Below are 19,010 nucleotides of genomic sequence, written 5' to 3' on the forward strand. Positions count from 1 at the left end.
TCCAGCAGACAGACCCACACCTTGCCTCCTGCAACCCCACTGCTCTGTTCACCTACAAGCCCGAGAGGATGCCTGGTCTGGGTCCTGCCATATCTGTCAGCCTCAGCATTCAATCAGCTGACCCCAAGGGCCAGTCTCCAGGAACCTGGCTCTAGAAATCCAGGGCCTCAGAACCTGCCCTTCAAGCTAAACAACATATTGCTGTGGGATGTGAAACACAAGAGCAGTCAAGTTCAACATTCCTAGAGTGAACATGTTTACACATGGGGAGGAATGTTTGTCCAGCCAGCAGGTAAACTTCCTGTTTCCTTCTGGGCTGGGACAGACTTCCTTTGCATGTGACTAGAGGTGGGCGTGGCCTCACCTGTGCAGGTAACGACAAAAGCACAGGCCAAGACAGCCATCTCTCTCTCTGTGACTACTTTCATCAAAGAAGCAACATCTGCTTAGCCAAAGATGCTCTCCAGCCAAGAGAGGACAAAGGGACTGTCTCCTTATGAGATAGCTTAGAAAAGTAACATACACCTGGAAACTAAGTCTGCCTTCTGGGATCTGATTGTGAACAGAATGTGAGTGAGTAAACTCTTTTTATACTTTTATAGAAGACTGTGCCGTGTCTTATCTTTTATGAGGGAATAAGGGGAAAATACCAGAACAGTTATTATAGAGGCTTTAGCGAGCCTGAGCAAACACATCCGCTGTGAGTTTTAAAAAGGGGGAATGTTACTCTGCTAAATTGTGAACGTGTTAACACAAGTTGGAAAAGGATATAATCAAACAATATATCCTCTCCTGCATCCCTGAACATTCCCACAATTGCCAATGCATGGACCCTGTCTACACCTGCCTCCTTTCCCTGACTGTTGCCTTGAATTGGGACCCACCTCATACTTTGAGCTCAGCTCTGCTCCTGGGCTCCCAGACCTCTACTGCTGCTGTGCTGTTTATGAGAGCCAGTGTGGTGTAGCAGATAGATTAGGACCTGGGAGAGATCAGGGTTCGAATCCCCACTTGGCCATGAAGTTCCCTGGGTGGGTGACGTTAGGCAAATCACTGCCTCTTAGTCTAACCTAACTTACAGGGATGTTCTGGGGATTGAATAAGGAAGGCGAGAACCCTGTGCGCCACTTTGAGCTCCTTAGGAGAAAGATGGTGGGGTATAAATGAAATAAATAAGTGTAGACACTCGCTACAATCAGAGCTGATGGTTAACGCAAATGTGATTTCTGCTGAGATCTGGGAGCCTCCATAGCAGGGCAACAGACGTCTCCTGAAGAGCTGACTTGCAAGAGGTGCCCTCCTGGGTTATAGCGGTTTCTCCTACGTGCCATATATTTAGTTGATAACGGACACACTCCTGCTGCCTCACATCTTGACCTTGTTCCCGGCTCTCACTATGTAAGTGATACAACTGTACAGCTCAAATGGGTCCCAAGGGCCATCTAGTCCAACCGCCTGCAATGCATGTGCCCCAGGCCCTGAGAATCATAGAATCATAGAATCATAGAATCATAGAATCATAGAATCATAGAATCATAGAATCATAGAATCATAGAATCATAGAGTTGGAAGAGACCACAAGGGCCATCGAGTCCAACCCCCTGCCAAGCAGGAAACACCATCAGAGCACTCCTGACATATGGTTGTCAAGCCTCTGCTTAAAGACCTCCAAAGAAGGAGACTCCACCACACTCCTTGGCAGCAAATGCCACTGTCAAACAGCTCTTACTGTCAGCTCTCACATGTACTGCTCTCAAGCCAGGTGTCCCCCATCTTGTATTTGTGCCTCTCATTTTTTTTGCCCAAGTGCAATACTTTACATTTCTCCCTGTTAAAATTCATCTTGTTTGTTTTGGCCCAGTTCTCTAATCTGTCAAGGTCCTTTTGAAGTGTGATCCTGTCCTCTGGGGTGTTAGCCACCCCTCCCAGTTTGGTGTCATCTGCAAATTTGATCAGGATGCCCTTGAGTCCATCATCCAAGTCGTTGATAAAGATGTTGAATAAGACCCTTGTTCACTAGTCACTCTTCTCCAGGATGAAGAGGAACCATTGATGAGCACCCTTTGGGTTCGGTCAGTCAGCCAGCCAGTCAGTCAGTCAGTCAGTCAACCTGAGTGGTCTTTCTTTGGAACTTGATCTTGTCTCTTTGGCACTATCCCCTGCCTCCAGCCCCTGGCCTGGAACGGCCCCTGCTGAAATGATGCTGTTTTGGGGACTGAACAGTGAGTTCAGTGAGTTGGCTTATCTCTGGAGCAGCAACCATCCAGCAGCTGCCTCCTACATTGGAAGTGCTCTCATACCACTTTAACAGCCATGGATTCACCCAAAGAATCCTGGGAGTTGTACTGAGCTACAATTCTCAGAGTTCCATGGAAAAGCATATTATTAAACCACTCTGGGAATTGTAGCTCTGTGAGGGGAATAGGGTGGTGGTTTTTCTAATGACTCTCAGCACCCTTAACAACTTACAATTCCTAGGATTCTTTGAGGGAAAGGATGTGTTCTGAATGTGCTTTAAAGGTATGGTTTGTACACAGTTTCAGATGACGGGGCTCTATCTCTTTGGCTCTGTGTCCTGCACACTTAGAGCTCAGAAGAGGGAACCTGAGGAAAGGATATGTTGTACAACAGAGGAGTGCTTTGCACAGAACAGCCAGTCTCCAAAACTCACAATGGGAACCTGAGTACATGACTCACACTTTTCTGCCTAGATCCCTAACAGTTACTCCCAACAGCAGTACTCTAGCAAGAATATATTTCTCTTAATATACTCATTTTTGTGTGCATCTTCCCCTCTAAACAGTTTTATAAGCTATTTCTTCAAATTTAATATATCTCTGTATGTTATTTACACTAATATATGAACTTTCCCCCTAATATACGTTTTTAAAGATGCATTTCTGGTTGGATAACTACGTCATAACAATTTAAGAAGTACCAATTTCACAGGATAGCTCTGTTTCAGTCTGCATAATGGTTCAGAAGGTGTGCAAACTGAACTACTTTCTCCCCCATCCTCACCTTGAGCTGGACCTGGAAATGGAGCCTGAGCCCTGAGTGAAAGTCACATAAGCATTGCACCAAAATGCTTAGTCCCAGTTAGTGGCCTGGGTGCTGCACTGGGAATAATCTGCAGCTGCCAAACTGCCTCCAAAGGCAGCCTAGTGCAGTGTTTCCCAAACTTTTTTGGGCAACGGCACACCTGTTTACAAAAAAAAAATCTCGCGGCACACCACCATTAAAGCCCCGCCCCATGACGTCAGCGCGCAGCGATCGCGCACGCGCAGGCTGAGCGGCGATGGGATGTGGTAGCAGCGGCGGCACACGAAGTCCCCCAGGCAGCGGAGCAGCTCGCCCGTCGAAGCCTGCACGATCACCCGCCGCGGGGAGCCAGGGGTGGCGGCGCGGTTGCCGGGCAATAGCGAGCGGCGATGGGGCTAGCCGGAGAAGAGAGGGCGAGCCCCCTCTGCTCCGGCCCTAAAAAGGGTAAGCCACGCCCCCTCCAGCCAGCCGATTGGCTGGCCAGGAGGCGTGGCCGGATGGGATTCCCCTGCTCTCGCGGGGGCTGGGATGGGATTCCCCCTCACGTGGGGGCGGATGGGATTCCCCGCTCACTAGCGAGCGGATGCGCAGGCCCGGTAGCGAGCGGCGATGGTGGGAGCTCGCTCGCTCGCAGCCCCGCATGTGCTCGCTGCCGCCGCCCCGCCTCTCACCGCCCGACTTGGCCGCCTCCACGCGGAACACAAGGCAAAGTTCCACGGCACACTACTGTGCCGCGGAACAGCGGTTGGGAAACGCTGGCCTAGTGTATAACACATTGCAGCAGTCTAACCAGGAAGCTGGCAAAGGAGGACTCCTTTGGGGGAATGGGCAGGGTATAAATCTAAGAAAAAACAACTAGCTCACTCAAGTCCTGCTTTACGAACATTTGCTATGTGAAAATTCACTTAATCTGAACACAAGAAATTAGTACCCAAACCTTGTTAAATGCACTGTAAATTCAGAAATGCAGAGACCATTTCCTGGTTAGCCGAGGAAAGGAGGGAGGGAAGGTGAGTCTTTGGACAAATCAAAGAGGATTTTTCTGGGTTTTCCTGTTTGTTTGTTTGTTTGTTTTGCTTTTGGGAGTCAAAATTTCATGGTCGGAAATGTATTAGAAAATTTCCCATAGGAATCAATGGAAATAATCAACTCGTTATATGAACACTTGACCCAAGGAACAATTTCCAGGGAACACATTAGGTTGTCTTTCCTCACAGTGAATCACAAGAAGAAGAAGAAGAAGAAGAAGAAGAAGAAGAAGAAGAAGAAGAAGAAGAAGAAGAAGAAGAAGAAGAAGAAGAATGATTATTGCTTCCAATGCTACCATTGTGGTGCCTTACAGGTTAGAAACTTAGAATTGTAGAGTTGGAAGGGAACCAAAGGGTCATCTCGTCTGACCCCCATGCAAACTTACCTGGATTCACTTAACATAAGGCGCATAACTACTTCTGTGGCTGTGTGTCCTGAACATGCAGTGCCCGGAGATGGCAAGATGAAGCTACTCCTGGGAATAATGAGACAGGTTTCACCTACCCCTAATAAAGATCACATTATAAAGCTCAGCCTGCAAAAGAAGAGTACATGGCTTCAGTCCAGACCTCTGCATGCTTCTGGGAGCACACATAGATCAGCTGTTAAACTAGCCTTCAGTATTGGGACGCGGCAGCTTGCACATCCCAAGAGGTTCTCTCCATTATAATGCATGGGAAGCTCTTGTAAATGGGGGCTCGGGGCTCCATGAAGACAAGAGAGAAGGGGCCCCTGAATGAGAGCAGCAGGCTTCACATTTAACAACCATCTCCCGACATTCCCTGTCCCCACCGACCAGTTGATTTATGTGCCTCATATTTCACTCCAGCAAATCAGAGAGGCAGGAAATAGAATGCTGGAAAGCATTGCAATATCCACAGTGACATCTGAAATCCAGTTATAAAAACCAACATCTAAAATGCAAGCTGCGGACTCACTAAAATGCTTCAACTAAGGCAGATAATCAGATTGGTTATGGGAACAATGTTTGCTAAGCACAGAAAGATGGATCATGACGGTAATAAATTGGCTGCCGAGGAAACGAGCCAATTTCTCTGAGCTGAATGAAAATATGATGTCAAAGCAAATGACCTTCTGGTAATGAAAACTGGTAATATCTCCATTTCTGGGGGCGGGTGTCAGGGGGCACTTGTCTCCAAGGCAAGAGGAGAGTTGTTTGGACATCCAAACCAGTGCGCCACAAGTTATGGGTGGTGGAGCAGGTCCTCTGAGAAGTAGCCAGGGATCCCAAGCATGATCTTATGTTGATTTAATGGGGCATCTAAATTTATTTTTAATAGTATTCATTTATTCATTCATACATACATTCATTCCATTGCATCTTACCACTGAGAAGCTCAAGATCGTATAAATGGCTCTCTCTTTTCCTGTTTAATAACAAACAAACAACAACAACCTGCCCATCTGGCTGGGTTTCCCCAGCCACTCTTAACATAATAAAACATCAAACTAATAATCATAATTTTATTATTTATTTTATCCTCAGATACCCAACAGACAGTGACAGCCTCAAGGTCACCCAGCAAGCTTCATGGCTGAATTTGAACCCTGGTCTTCCAGGTCATAGTCCAACACTCTAAACCCACTGATTCCCTAGGTGGACAGTGCTGCCCCCTGGGGACCAGTGGAATTCACCTAGGGAGTGTTAAGAGGCAAGGAGGCAGCAAGAAGGTGCTGGACGTACAAATGACTAGCAGACTTTGAAAAGTTGGTATACAGACATTCAAATAAACCTGCAGTTTGGGAGCAAGGATAAAACATGCAATGGTGGGAATGGCCTAAAATCCAACCTTTCTGGAGAGTGGTCCTACAAGAGATATGCAAAATAACTAAACAGGTATTAGAACTCACCCCAGAACTGGCCCTACTGAACATCTTCCAAGATCATAATGACCACTCACATTATACAGAGCTTATAACCCACCTACTCTCAGCAGCCAGAAGCCTCATAGCCAGACACTGGAGAGACCTGTCAGGAGTAAACATGGACCAATGGTCTCAAATTGTATGGGAAATGGCCTTACTAGAAAAGCTAACCAATAAACTGAAACTGACACTGAGACAAATAGAAGAGGACTCCTTCACCCCAGTATGGCTCCCCTTTATCACATACACAGCCCAACAAGACAACAACAAGAATCCACCGATAGCATATGAATCAATCTGGCTTCCCTGACCCAACAAGCCCTCCCCCCACTCACAAATGCAGCCAACGACAGACAACCAGCCACACCCTGGACTCCCCCAATCCCTCTCACTACCAGGGAAATGTAATAAGCAAATAGAAAGAGAAGCTACCCAGTTCATGCTGACACAAAACCCCACACATACACTATACAAAGCTTCACCACCCCACCTCTCCTCTCTCCCCTCTTCTTCCCCAACCTTAGACTGTACTCAACACTATTATCTCACAACAAATGTAACTGACGTGTAAGAAAGACTGCACAACCTGGAAAAAAGAGAGAGAAGGCATGTACTTTTGTAAACCAAGAAAATATCTCAAATAAATAAATAAATAAATAAATAAATAAATAAATAAATGCAAGCCTTTCACCAGCTCTCTGCAACCATGTGCTTTACTTATCCATCACCCTGCTTCAAAATATTATGACATATCCACTGCCAGTGAAAGTGGCCCTGGTGAACCTCCTTTTGCAAAATGCACAGCTTGCCATGTTTGTGTCAAGAAATTTATCACTGAATTAGCAGCAGTGTGTCCAAATGGGGAAAAGAATGTCTAGCAATCGTATTTTCCTTGGAATCAACCAGCATAAAAGAGGCCAAATTTCTATCTCAGTTGACACAATGCTCATAAACCACTGAGAGCCATTTTAAAGAAGCTATTATTGTCCAGTCCAAAATGATCCCAGCACATGCAACACTATCCCTTAGGCTTAGAAGCCCCATCTTAAAGAAGAAGAAAAGAAAGAAATCAGATGTTTATAGAGAATTTGCTGTACAAGTCACACTGGCTGCAGGAAATATAGACAGACAAACGAGACTGTGAAATATTCAGCTGACATGAAGCAAAGGAAGTTCCAGAGGAGAAAGAAGGCATTAATCAAAACACCCCAAAGTCTCTTACCAGGACAAGATTTATAAAGCTACATAACTGGACAATGAGCTACAAATCCTGATATCTGCCATTTTAGCAGGACAGCCAAACCCCCAGCAAGTGTTATTGTTGCAAGGATGACCTCAGTGTCTAAGATGGCATCGTATTTACATGGAACTGCATGTCAGAAAAAGTGATGCTCCCACAGATTCCCAATCAGGTCAGGTAAAGCAGTCACAGAGAATATGCAACACTGCTAAACAGACTTTGGATCCAAATGGGAACAGACCTCTTTGTGGAGAGTGACAGTACTGTTTGAACCCAATGGATTTCAGATAAGATTTGGGATTTCAGAGAAGCTGCTGGATATCCCCAGAGTAACGGAAGGAAACAAAGGGCTGAACTAGATGTAGCAATATTCATTACTCAGGGGAAACTGAGGCACTGCAACATGACTGGAGGGTGACCAAGGCGATAAAGGGTCTGAAAACCAAGCCTTCTGAGAAACAGTTGAGGGAACTGAGCATGTTTAGACAGGAGAAGAAAAGACTGAGAAGAAATATGAGAGCCATCTTCAAATACCTGAAGGGCTGTCTCATGGAAGATGGAGCGAGCTCGTTTTCTGCTGCTCCAGAGGGCAAGGCCTGAACCAATGGAATCAAATGACAAGAAAGGAGATTCTCACTAAAAATTAAGAACTTTCTGACCATCTCAGAAGGTGGTGGACCCTTTTTCACTGGAGGTTTTTAAACAGAGTTTTGATGGCCATCTGTCAGGGATTCTTTAGCTGTGATCCAACATTGCAGGGGGTTGGACTAAATCAGTGTTGGCCCTCCAGCTGTTTTGGACTACAACTCCCATCATCCCAAGCTAACAGGCCCATTGGTCAGGGATGATGGGAATTGTAGTCCCAAAACAGCTGGAGGGCCAGGTTTGGCCAACACTGGACTAAATGATCCTTGGGGTCCCTTCCAGCTCTACAGTTCTGTCATTCTATGGCTATGCTGCTCTGATGGGCACAGGGGAAGGGACCACAATTCTGCTAGGCCCTCTTGGCTGTGGTATGGAAGATGCTGCTTTCCCAGACTCATCTGAGGGCTCCCCACCCCTGAGAAAAACTGTGTGCTGTCTTTAAAGGGCCTGTGGTCAGTTCTGCAGCCACATGCTTCTTCATGACTGCAGAACAAATGCAGCTTCTGGGGTAGCATCTTCAGACTTTGGAGGTGATTGGAGAATCACATCCTCAGGCCAGGAAGTGCAGGAGGAGGTGCTGAGGGCTCCCCCCCCAAAAAAGGTAAAGTGACTGTAGAATTGTGTGGATTGGAGCCTTCCTCCAGTTGACATTGGGAACCTGAGCATGATTCTACCCTAGGACTTCTTCATGCAGCACACAGTTAAACTATGGAACTCCCTCCTACAGGAAGCAGTGATGGCCCCTGTAATGGGAATTGGGGTTGCTTGTGCGTACACTGCAAACTGCTCCAAGCTAGTTGTATAGCTAAACCTTTCCCTGGTTTGACAGCCCTTACAACGCGACTGTCTTAGTCACTGGCAGAATCCGTGAGTGGGCGTCTCCTAAACTTCTTCCAACATAGAAATTCTTTGACGCCCAGTCTCCCCCTAGATTCTCTGCACGGAAGCCTTCTGCGCAGCGTGGGCGTGCCAAGCGGAGGTCCTGTGCTCTCTCCGCTGATTTCACTGGAAGAGTCTCGGAGCCTCCTCTCCGCAGTACTCTCCGCCTCTCCTTCCTCCCTGGTGTCCCCTGGATTTCCTTCCCCAGCGGAAGCTCTCTCTCTCTCCTTGCTGGTTCCCTCCCCTGCATCATTGGAGCGTCTTACCTCTCCTCTAGCCTCTGATGGCAGTTCCCTGACAGCCCCCAACTTGGATGTCTTTAAAAGAGGATGAGACAAATTCATGGAGGACAAGACCATCAATGGCTATAAGTCAAGATGGCTCTGCTCTGCCTTCTTGGCTGGAGGCCGTAATGCTCCTGAATACCAGCTGCTGGAAACCACAAGAGGGGAGTGTGCTCTTGTACCTGGATCCTGCTTGGTGGTTTCCCTTTGGGGCATCTGGTCCCACTGTGAGTACAGGATACTGCACCAGATGGGCCATTGGTCTGATCCAGCAAAGTCTTCTCATGCTCTTATGTCATGTTCTTTGCATCTTCTAGGATAATCAGGACTCTGCTGGATTGGGACAATGTCATGAGTTCCCTCCACAACCCAAGGATGATTCTATTGCAAAGAAAACACAAGAACTCACGTTATTTGATAGGTCTGAGTTGTATTTTCTGGCCAGTCCACCAGACACACCACTCGACCAGGGAGCTCGGCTGTTGTTGCGTAGTAGCCTTGTGGGAATGACAGCAATAAAGCCAGGAACCAGATGACACAGATGACGACCTTGGTGGCTGAGGCAGATAGCCTTGGTTGCAGTGGGCGGATAATGGCCATATACCTGGAAGAGGGAGAAATTAAAATGTAGGAGCCGAAAGTAAAAAAGGAGAAGGGGCTCCCCACCCCCACCCCATATGTTTCCCCCAATTCTTTAAAGCCAACTTTGCCAACCAGGTGCCCCCCAGATGTGTCGCACTACAACTGCTCTCCACTCCAGGACAGCATGGCCATATGAAGTTGGGATTGATGGGAGCTGTAGTCTAAAGCACCTGGAGGGCACCAGGTTGTGGAAGGCTGACCTAAGGAATGGCGATGTTGGAAGATTCACAACAGATAGAAGAAAGTCCTTCTTCACACAGCACATAGTTAAACTATGGCACTTGTTCCCACAGGAGGCAGTGATGGTTGCCAACCTGGATGGCTTCAAAAGAGGACTGAACAAATTCAGGGAGGAGAAGGCTTTCCATGGCTACTAGCAAGTGGCTCTGCTCTGCCTCCACAGCTGGAGGCAACTATGCTTCTGAATATCAGTTTCTGAAAACCATAGGAGGGGAGAGGACTCACGTCCTGAAGCAGGTTTCCCACTGGAGCTCCTAGTTGGTCCCTGTGAGAGCAGGATGCTGGCCTGATCCAGCAGGCTCATAGTGTGGTTATGATGCAGCCTTCCTCAGTCACCCTCTATTTCCTGAGGGGAAATCCAAGGGAACATGGAGTAGGATCTTTTCTGTATTGGCCCCCAATATCAGCGTTTCCTGATCCTGATAGAGGCAGCAGAAAGTTAGCGCACCAATTCCACCTATGCTGTCAGATTGGAAAGGTTACCTGTTTTTAAAATGTTCCAAAATCTTTATGAAGCCAATACCTTTCCAAGAACAACCAAAATGTCCTAGAATTGTGTGCAAGCTTTTCAGTTCCCCAGAACTCTTCATCAGGCTACATGAAAGGAAGTAAGGAGCAGGAGTAAAGAGACAAAAATGACTGGTTGTGCATCATCTGTATCTGCCCAAAGGTCTCTTTAGAAGGAGCAGCAGCAGCTTTCATACCCCCCCAAAAGAAAAAACCAAAACCATCTACAGTGGTACCTTGGGTTAAGAACTTAATTCGTTCCGGAGGTCTGTTCTTAATCTGAAACTGTTCTTTTTTTTTTCATGCATAATTTTTATTAGTTTGCATAATACAAAATACAAAATACAAAAATTCAATTCTCATTTTCACAGGTTTTTAGTATGACTTCCTTCAACCTTTCCACAAATCATCCGTAATAATCTTTTGTAAAAGTTCGCATTTCTTAGTTTGTATTGCCATTATCATCCTAGTTCTTCCATTTCTCTTTAGACAATACCCTTTTCCTTTTACAGAGCTCCTTTAAAGCCCACTAGTGTTATCTGTCCGTCACTTAGATTTTCCAGATATTTCGTAAAACTTTCCCAATCCTTAATGAACCTCTGGTCTTTTGAGTATCTAATTTTCCCTGTCATCTTACCCATCTCCGCATAATCTAACAGTTTTGCTCTCCATTCCTCAATTGTCGGTAAGCCCTCAGATTTCCAATTTTGAGCTAATAACTCTTGCTTCCGTTGTTGCATACTGGAACAACTTGTGATCTTTCTTTTTTATCTCCCTTCCTACCATTCCCAACAGAAAAGCCTCGGGTCTTTTAACAAAAGTATATCTTAAAATTTTCTTCATTTCATTATATACACTCTCCCAAAACCCTTTAACTTTTTGGCATTCCCACCACATATGGTAGAAGGACCCCTCCCTTTCCTTGCACTTCCAGCATTTATTACAAGTTCCATACATTTTGGCTAATTTTGCAGGAGTCATATACCATCGGTAAAACATTTTCATTAGGTTCTCCTTTAGTGTCACACAAGCTGTAAACTTGAGATGTTTTTTCCAAAGTTTCTCCCATGCTTCGAAATATATATTGTGACCGATATCTCTAGCCCAATGTGTCATTACCGACTTTACTTCCTCATCTATTAAATTCCATTCCAGTAACTGGTTGTACATTTTGGATAGAATTTTATAATTGTTATTCAATATCTCAATCTGGAATCTAGAATCTTTGTCAGCATATCCTTTGTCTGTAATATCTTTCCTAAACATTCCATTTATCTGGAAATAGTGCAGCCAATCATAGACTTTCTCTTTGACCTGATCATACGGCTTCATTTTCCACTTTCCTTCTTCTTTTATTAACAGTTGTTCATAGGTAGCCCAATTATCTCTCATGTTAATCTTTTTAACGCTCGTGACTTCTAGTGGCGATAGCCAATGGGGTGTTTTGGGTTCTAACATGTCTCTATTCCTCTCCCATACCTCAATCAATGGACCTCTAAAGATATGATTTTCAAAACCCCTGTGTACTTTTCTCTTTTCATGCCATAGATAGGCGTGCCACCCAAATCTGTTGTTAAATCCCTCTAAGTCTAGCACTTCCTTATCTTCCAATTTTATCCATGTTTTGACCCAGCATAGGCACGACGCCTCATAATATAATTTCAAATCTGGCAGGGCAAAGCCCCCCCTTTCCTTCACATCTGTCAACAGTTTAAATTTTATTCTTGGTTTCTTGCCCTGCCAGACGAATTTTGAGATCACTCTCTGCCAGTCTTTAAATATCTTTATACCCTTGATTACAGGAATGTTCTGAAACAGAAACAACACTTTTGGGAGCACACTCATCTTGATTGTGGCTATTCTACCCCAGAATGACAGTTTCAGCTTACCCCACGTTTCAATATCTTTCTTAACTCCTTTCCATACTGTCTCATAATTATTTTTGAATAAGTCTATGTTTTTTGGCGTTACCCATATTCCTAAATATTTTACCTTTCTGGCCACCTCTATCGCCATTTCTTTTTGTAGTTCTTCGATTTTATCTGTATCCATATTCTTTACTATGATTTTTGTTTACCTTTTATTTAATTTGAAGCCGGCTACTTTTCCGAATTGGTCAAATTCTTCGAGTACCTCTTTTATTGAATCTCTTGGATCCTCCATTGTTACAACCAGATCGTCTGCGAATGCCTTAATTTTGTATTCATTCTGCCCAACTGTTACTCCTTTTATCCCCTTGTTTTCTCTTATTGAATTTAGGAGGACTTCTAGCACCATTATAAATAACAATGGGGACAGTGGGCATCCCTGTCTTGTTCCTTTTGCTATTCTTATTTCTGCTGTCTCCACATTATTTATTATCAGTTTTGCCTTTTGTTCCGTGTAGATTGCCTTTACCCCATTAAAGAATTCGGTGCCAACCTCCATATATTCCAATTGTTTCAGCAGGAAATCCCAGATTATATTATCGAATGCTTTCTCTGCATCCACGAACAACAACAAACCTTGTTTATCACACCTGTCAGATAAGTATTCTATAATATTTACTATATTTCTTATGTTGTCCTTCATTTGCCTACCCGGCAAAAAGCCCGCTTGGTCTTTGTGTATGCTTTCTACCAATATATTTTTCAGTCTCCTTGCCAAAATTCCCGCGAAGATCTTGTAATCTATGTTTAATAGGGAGATCTGTCTGTAATTTTTGATCTGTAATAAATCTGAATAAATCTGAATCTTGTTTGGGGATTAATGTGATTAGTGCCTCCTTCCATGTCTCTGGTATTTCTCTTTCTTTAAGAATATTATTCATTACTTCTTGCAATGGAGTCAGCAAAACTGACTCCATTTCTTTGTAATAACTACGAGTGAACCCATCTGGACCTGGGGCTTTCCCTTTTTTAAATTCCTTTATTGCTTCTTTTATTTCTTCTACCTCAATTAAGGCACTCAATTTTTCTTTCTCCACTGTCGAAATCTTTTTTATGTTCTTCCATTTTAAAAATCTTTCTATTTTTCTCAAATTGTTCCTTTCACTATTTTTGTAGAGTCCTCTGTAGAAATCCAAAAAGGCCTTCCTTATTTCCTTGGGATCTGAAACTGTTCTTAACCTGAGGTACCACTTTAGCTAATGGGGCCTCCTGCTGCCGCCGCGCCACCACCACACGATTTCTGTTCTCATCCTGAAGCAAAGTTCTTAACCCAAGGTATTATTTCTGGGTTAGCGGAGTCTGTAACCTGAAGCATCTAACCTGAAGCGTCTGTAACCTGAGGTACCACTATACTTAATTTGTATCTAGTTGAAGTCTAGTGTGTGCTTTTTGAGAGGAGTGAGCCAGATGCCTCTGGGTCCCCACATAAAAAGGACAGGTGAGCCACAGCTCAGCAGGGCCAGCCCAACGCACCTCTCTCCGCTCCATGCAGAGGAGTCAAGCAGACCGGCAGCTGACTCTAACTTCAACACTGTTGAACAAGGAGCATCTGCTACCTCACCTGAGGCAGCAGGTGAGTTCAGGGTGGTCAGCACAGTCCATGCAGCATTCCCAGGTCTCCCATCCAACAGAGCTGAGGGGAGCTCAGGAGGAGCAAGCAGGGGGCAGCTGACCCCCAGCAGATACCACCTGAGCCAACTGACTCACCCTAACCAATGGCCAGCTGTGCAGCTCAGCAGACCAAAGCAGAGCATGAGGATTTGTGGGCACTGTGTTGCTGACTGCATTATAGGAAACAAAGCTTTTCTGAGCTGATGTGCTGTGCAGTGGTATAACCTTCCGAATCCTCCTTGGCAATGTGTCAGCTTAGCCAGTTGTTGCTCTCCTTGCCTTGGCAGCTCGTGTGATACCCAAGCAAAGGCCAAAGAGTCACATGAGTGAGATGTCAAAGAAAGGCAGGGGCCACTGCTAAGAAGGCCCTCTGCCTGGTTCCCTGTAACTTCACATCTCGCAGTGGGGGAAGACCTTCAGAGCCGGACCTCGGTCTCCAGGCTGAACGGTGGAGGTGGAGACCAGGTATACAAAGCTGAGGCCATTTAGGGCTTTAAAGGTCAGCACCAAGAACATCAGAGGAGCTGGCTGGATCAAGCCAACAGCCCATTGGTCCAGCATCCTGCCCTCATAGTGCCCAACCAGATGCCTTTTTGGAAACTGGAAAGCAAGACCTGATCACAAGAGCAGCCCTCTCCCTTCCTCTGGCTTCCAGCAACTGGTATTCAGAAGCATTCCTGCATCTGACCATGGAGACAGAGCAGAGCCATCAGGGCTAGTAGCCACTGTTTGCTGTATCCTCCTCCATAAATTTGTCCAGCCCTCTATTTGGTCACCATCATTGCCTCCTGTGAGAGTGAGTCCCATAGTTTAACTATGTGTTGTGTGAAGAAGTACATTTTTATTATTTGTCCTGTCTTCCAGCATACACAGCTGTTCCTCTGCAATCTGCCCAGAGTGGCGAACACATCCACAATAAAACTTTTTTTTTAAGCATTCTAAAAGCAGTTATAACATTCTAAACACAATCACAGGTTAGCAAACCCACTAAACAAAGTAACTCTGAGCAAGAATCTTCCATTGGACCTTAATAGTTGGTGGGAGCTTAGGTGTCAGGCTCATGTTGAGTGATGGTTTGGAACACACAGTTGTGGTGACCGTTCCCAGTCCGCCCTCCTCAGCAGTGACCTGCACCTGCTCAGTGATGGGAACAGGCAGGGCCCCACCTTCCAGAGGACTCCAGATCCTGAGCGATGAGTGAATAGAGCTGTATTTATCAGCAGGACTGAAACAGAATGGGCCCACTGCCAAGCACAAAAACTTAACACTCCAGATACTTCCACCTCAAGTAAAAGAGGAACGACACATAAAGCGACACCACTTTTTCTTATTTTACTATTACATTGTGGCTTTTCAGATATTTCCATGACAACAAAGCATTTCTCAAGTTCAACATGGCACCCAGATGGTCCTTAGCACAAGAGGAAAACAATTGGAAAGAACTGAGTTGTTTGTTGTTTTCCGAAGGGTGACTGTAGAGCTAAGCGAAGGCCTCATTCCAGCCTCAATGAAGGCAAGGAGAGGGGCGCAATAAGCACATCTGACATTTTTATGAGATGCCATCCATCCCAAAGGGTCCTGAAATGTTCACAGACATGTAAAGGCTATTTGTCCACAAGGGTGAACAGGAATGAGCAGACTAAACTCCACCACACCCATCATAAGAGCTGGATCAGGCCAATGACCCATCTAGACCAGCATCCTGTTCTCACAGTGGCCAGTCAGATGCCTATGGGAAATCTCAAGGAGGATTCACAAGAGCCCCGTCCCCTCCTGTGGTTTCTGGCAGCTGGTATTCAGAAGCATTTCTGCCTCCAGCTGCAAAAGGAGAGGCCTGAGATTGTGTGAGAAATTTAGCAAGTATTTGAAGCAGCCTTCCCCAACCTGGTGCCCTCCAGGTGTTTCTGCTTCCAGTTCCCATCAGCCCCAGGCAGCATGGCTGTGCTCCCATTGGCTCTTCTTATGGTTGTGCTGGCTGGGGCTCATGGGAGTTGATGTCGAAAAACATCTGGAGGGCACCAGGTTGCCAAAGGCTGACCTATGGTTTTCTATGCCTGTGGTGCTGGATGCACACACCCAGAGGAGTCTTGAAAATATAAAACATTAGGAGAATAAAATCTTCACGAGGAAACCGTGTGATGCTTCATTAGAGGTTATTGCTGAAATGTCAGGAGAGGGAGAGCACAAATGGAGCAAGTCCCTTTTCCCTTGTCATGCAATCAGTTTCTCATGAAAGTTACGAGTTGTGGAATGGGCCATCGCTTGTGTGCAAACTACAGAAAAGGAAACAATTGAAAGTCAGCTGTGATAAACAGCCTTTTTAAGCCACTGGGAGAATTTTTACAGCCTGACTCCCATGTCAGATTTATAGGCTATCAAGCTGGGGAACAGCCTCGCGCAGCAGCCATCCAATTAAATTATGAAAGCCCAGCCCTAAATGGACTTAGTCGTAAGTCCCCTTGATTTCCATGGTGTTGACTCAAGAGGAAGTGCACTGGGAATCGCAGTCAAACACTCCCGAGGCATATTCCACACCAGCTGTGCATCATTTAATTACCGGTATGTCTGCCGTTTGAAATGTTCTCTGAATATTTGGGGAGAGAAGTCACAGCACACAGCTGAACCCTGAAGCATTTTTCACTCCCTTGCCAGGGCCTTGCAAAAGAAGAAAAAACCTCTCACAACAAGCTCAGACTCCACTAGGCCAAGAGACCTCACAATCCAGACGTGCCTAGGTCCTGAATGCTGCTTTCATAGAATCATATACTGTAGTTGGAAGGGACCCCTAGGGTCATCTAGTCCAACCCTCTGCAATGCTGGCATCTCAGCTAAAGCATCCATGACAGAGGGCTATCCAACCTCTGTTTGAAAACCTCCAAGGAAGGGGAGTCCACCACCTCTCGTGGGAGTCTGTTCCACTGCTGAACGGCTCTTACTGTCAGAAAGTTTTTCTGAATGTTTAGTTGGGATCTCCTTTCTTGTAACTTGAAGCCATTGGTTTGAGTCCTACCCTCAAGAGCAGGAGAAAACAAGCTTGCTTCCTCCTCCATGTGACAGCCCTTAAGATATTTGAAGATGGCCATCATATCTCCTCTCGGTCTCCTCTTTTCCAGGCTAAACACACCCAGCTCCTTCAAAAGGTCCTCATAAGGCTTAGTTTCCAGACCCTTGATCTTCTTGGTTGCCCTCCTCTGCACACCTTCAAGCTTGTCAATGTCCTTCTTAAATTGTGGTGCCCAGAACTGGACACAGTATCCCAGGTGTGGTTTGACCAGGCAGAATAGAGTGGGACTATTACTTCCCTGAATCTGGACACTAGACTTCTGTTGTTGCAGCCTAAAATCACATTAGCTTTTTTTGCTGCTGCATCAACCTGTTGACTCATGTTAAGCTTGTGGTCCACCAAGACCCCTAGACCCTTTTCACATGTACTCTGAGTTTCAACCCCTCCTTCTCCTCTGCTGCCCTCTTCCGCCTCTCCTGCTGGGATTCTCAACCTCAGGTTTCCTCTTGCACCTTTTGAAATGTTCTTCAAGACTTAACTTCTCCCCTCTGGTTTTTCCTCCTTCATATTTGTCTTTCATTTACATATTTTTATTGTTTACCGAGGCCTTTAATAAAATAAGAACACCTGCTGGATCAGGCCAATGGCCCACCTCACCCAGCACCCTGATCTCTCAGGGGCCAACCATATGCCCCACTGGGAAGCCCACAGCTTCCAGCCACTGGCATTCAGAAGCCTCACTGTCTCTGGCCATGGAGGCAGAACACAGGCCTCATGGCTAGTAGACACTGATAGCCTTCTCCTCCATGAGTCTGTCCAATCCTCTTTTAAACCCATCCAAGGCTTCAGATGTGAGCCATTTGTTTTGACCGTTTAGGCTACTTTTCGTCCTGACAGTTAATGCAGCTGGAATTATTGTATTGTTATTGTCTTGTGAATGGGGCTTATTTTAATCCCCCCAAGATGTTTTCATGGTAGGTGCTTGAGAAATAAAAGGGCACCCTCTCTTTCCTCGGCTCCCTTTTCTTCCATCCAAAAGGTCCATGATGACTCACATCCTTCTCTTCTGCTGCTGCCTCCTCAGAGCTCCAGTGGGCGGGCAGAGCATCTCCAAGTGGAGCACTGCACATCCCAGAAATGTGGGGGCGGACTCAATGGCGACAAAGGATCTATGCCCAACTGGCAGGGAGAAAAAGCCACAGAGGTGTGGGGTGTGGGGGCGTCCCCAAGCAGGGAACCAAAGGAGAGCCAAGAGGCCTGAGGAGCTGACAAGCTAAAACAACATAGCAGAAACACTTGGAAAGTCAGGAGTCAGAAATCAAGCAAGAGTGCAATGAGCAAGCTAGTCGGGAGGAGAGATGGACAAAAGGTCACAGAGTGGATAGGAAGCGTCTGGAAGACTGCGGGTTGTGGGGGCTGAACACAAGGGCATTAAGAGTGATAGAGAGGAGAAAGGGAAGAGTGTGTGCTATGAAGAAATGGTTCAGAACATAAGAAGAGCCTGCTGGATCAGGCCAATGGGCCATCTAGCCCAGTATCTTGTTCTCACAGGGGCCAAGCAGAAGAGAAGCTGAGCATGCAAGTACTCTCGCCTCCTGCAGGGGGAACTGAAGCTGTGGAGGCAGAGCAAAGCCATCCTAGCTAGGAGCCATTGATGGCCCTCTCCTCCAGGAATTTGTCTCATCCTCTTCTAAAGCCATCCAAGTTGGTGGCCCTCACCGCCTCCTGTGGGAGGGAGTTCCATAGTCTGTGCAGCATGAAGAAGTGCTTTCTTTTACTGGGAGAAGGTGGAGGAGGGTGAATATGTGGGAGAGAAAGGGGGTGATGGAAATGTCCTGGAGGTGAGTAAAAAAGTGTCGAGGTGCTATAAACACTTGAGTGAAAAGAATGGAAATCAGGTGGTGGCAGTGAAAGAACTGTGACTGATGGAGGAGCTGTCAGAGGAGTCATTTGGCAAGCTCTGACTAGGAGAGAAGAGTCCTAAGGGAACATTGATGCGTCTGAGGGCCATTTCCACAGGGTCAGTTAAGTATAATTGGTTTAATTCAGGTAGGTAGCTGTGTTGGTCTGAT

At 45.9% G+C, this 19,010-nt stretch overlaps 1 protein-coding gene across 1 annotated transcript in view; it reads right to left on the reverse strand.

Moving 5' to 3' along the window:
* TACR1 (tachykinin receptor 1) overlaps positions 1 to 19,010 on the reverse strand; it is a 66,050-nt gene that overhangs the window by 31,827 nt on the left and 15,213 nt on the right. Inside the window, exon 2 of the mRNA XM_083514329.1 lies at positions 9,416 to 9,610. Coding sequence (XP_083370455.1) covers positions 9,416 to 9,610 — 195 coding nt within the window. The remainder of the gene's footprint in view (positions 1 to 9,415; positions 9,611 to 19,010) is intronic.

Source organism: Podarcis liolepis, assembly GCF_965112155.1.
Source record: "Podarcis liolepis genome assembly, chromosome: 7".
NCBI lineage: Eukaryota > Metazoa > Chordata > Lepidosauria > Squamata > Lacertidae > Podarcis > Podarcis liolepis.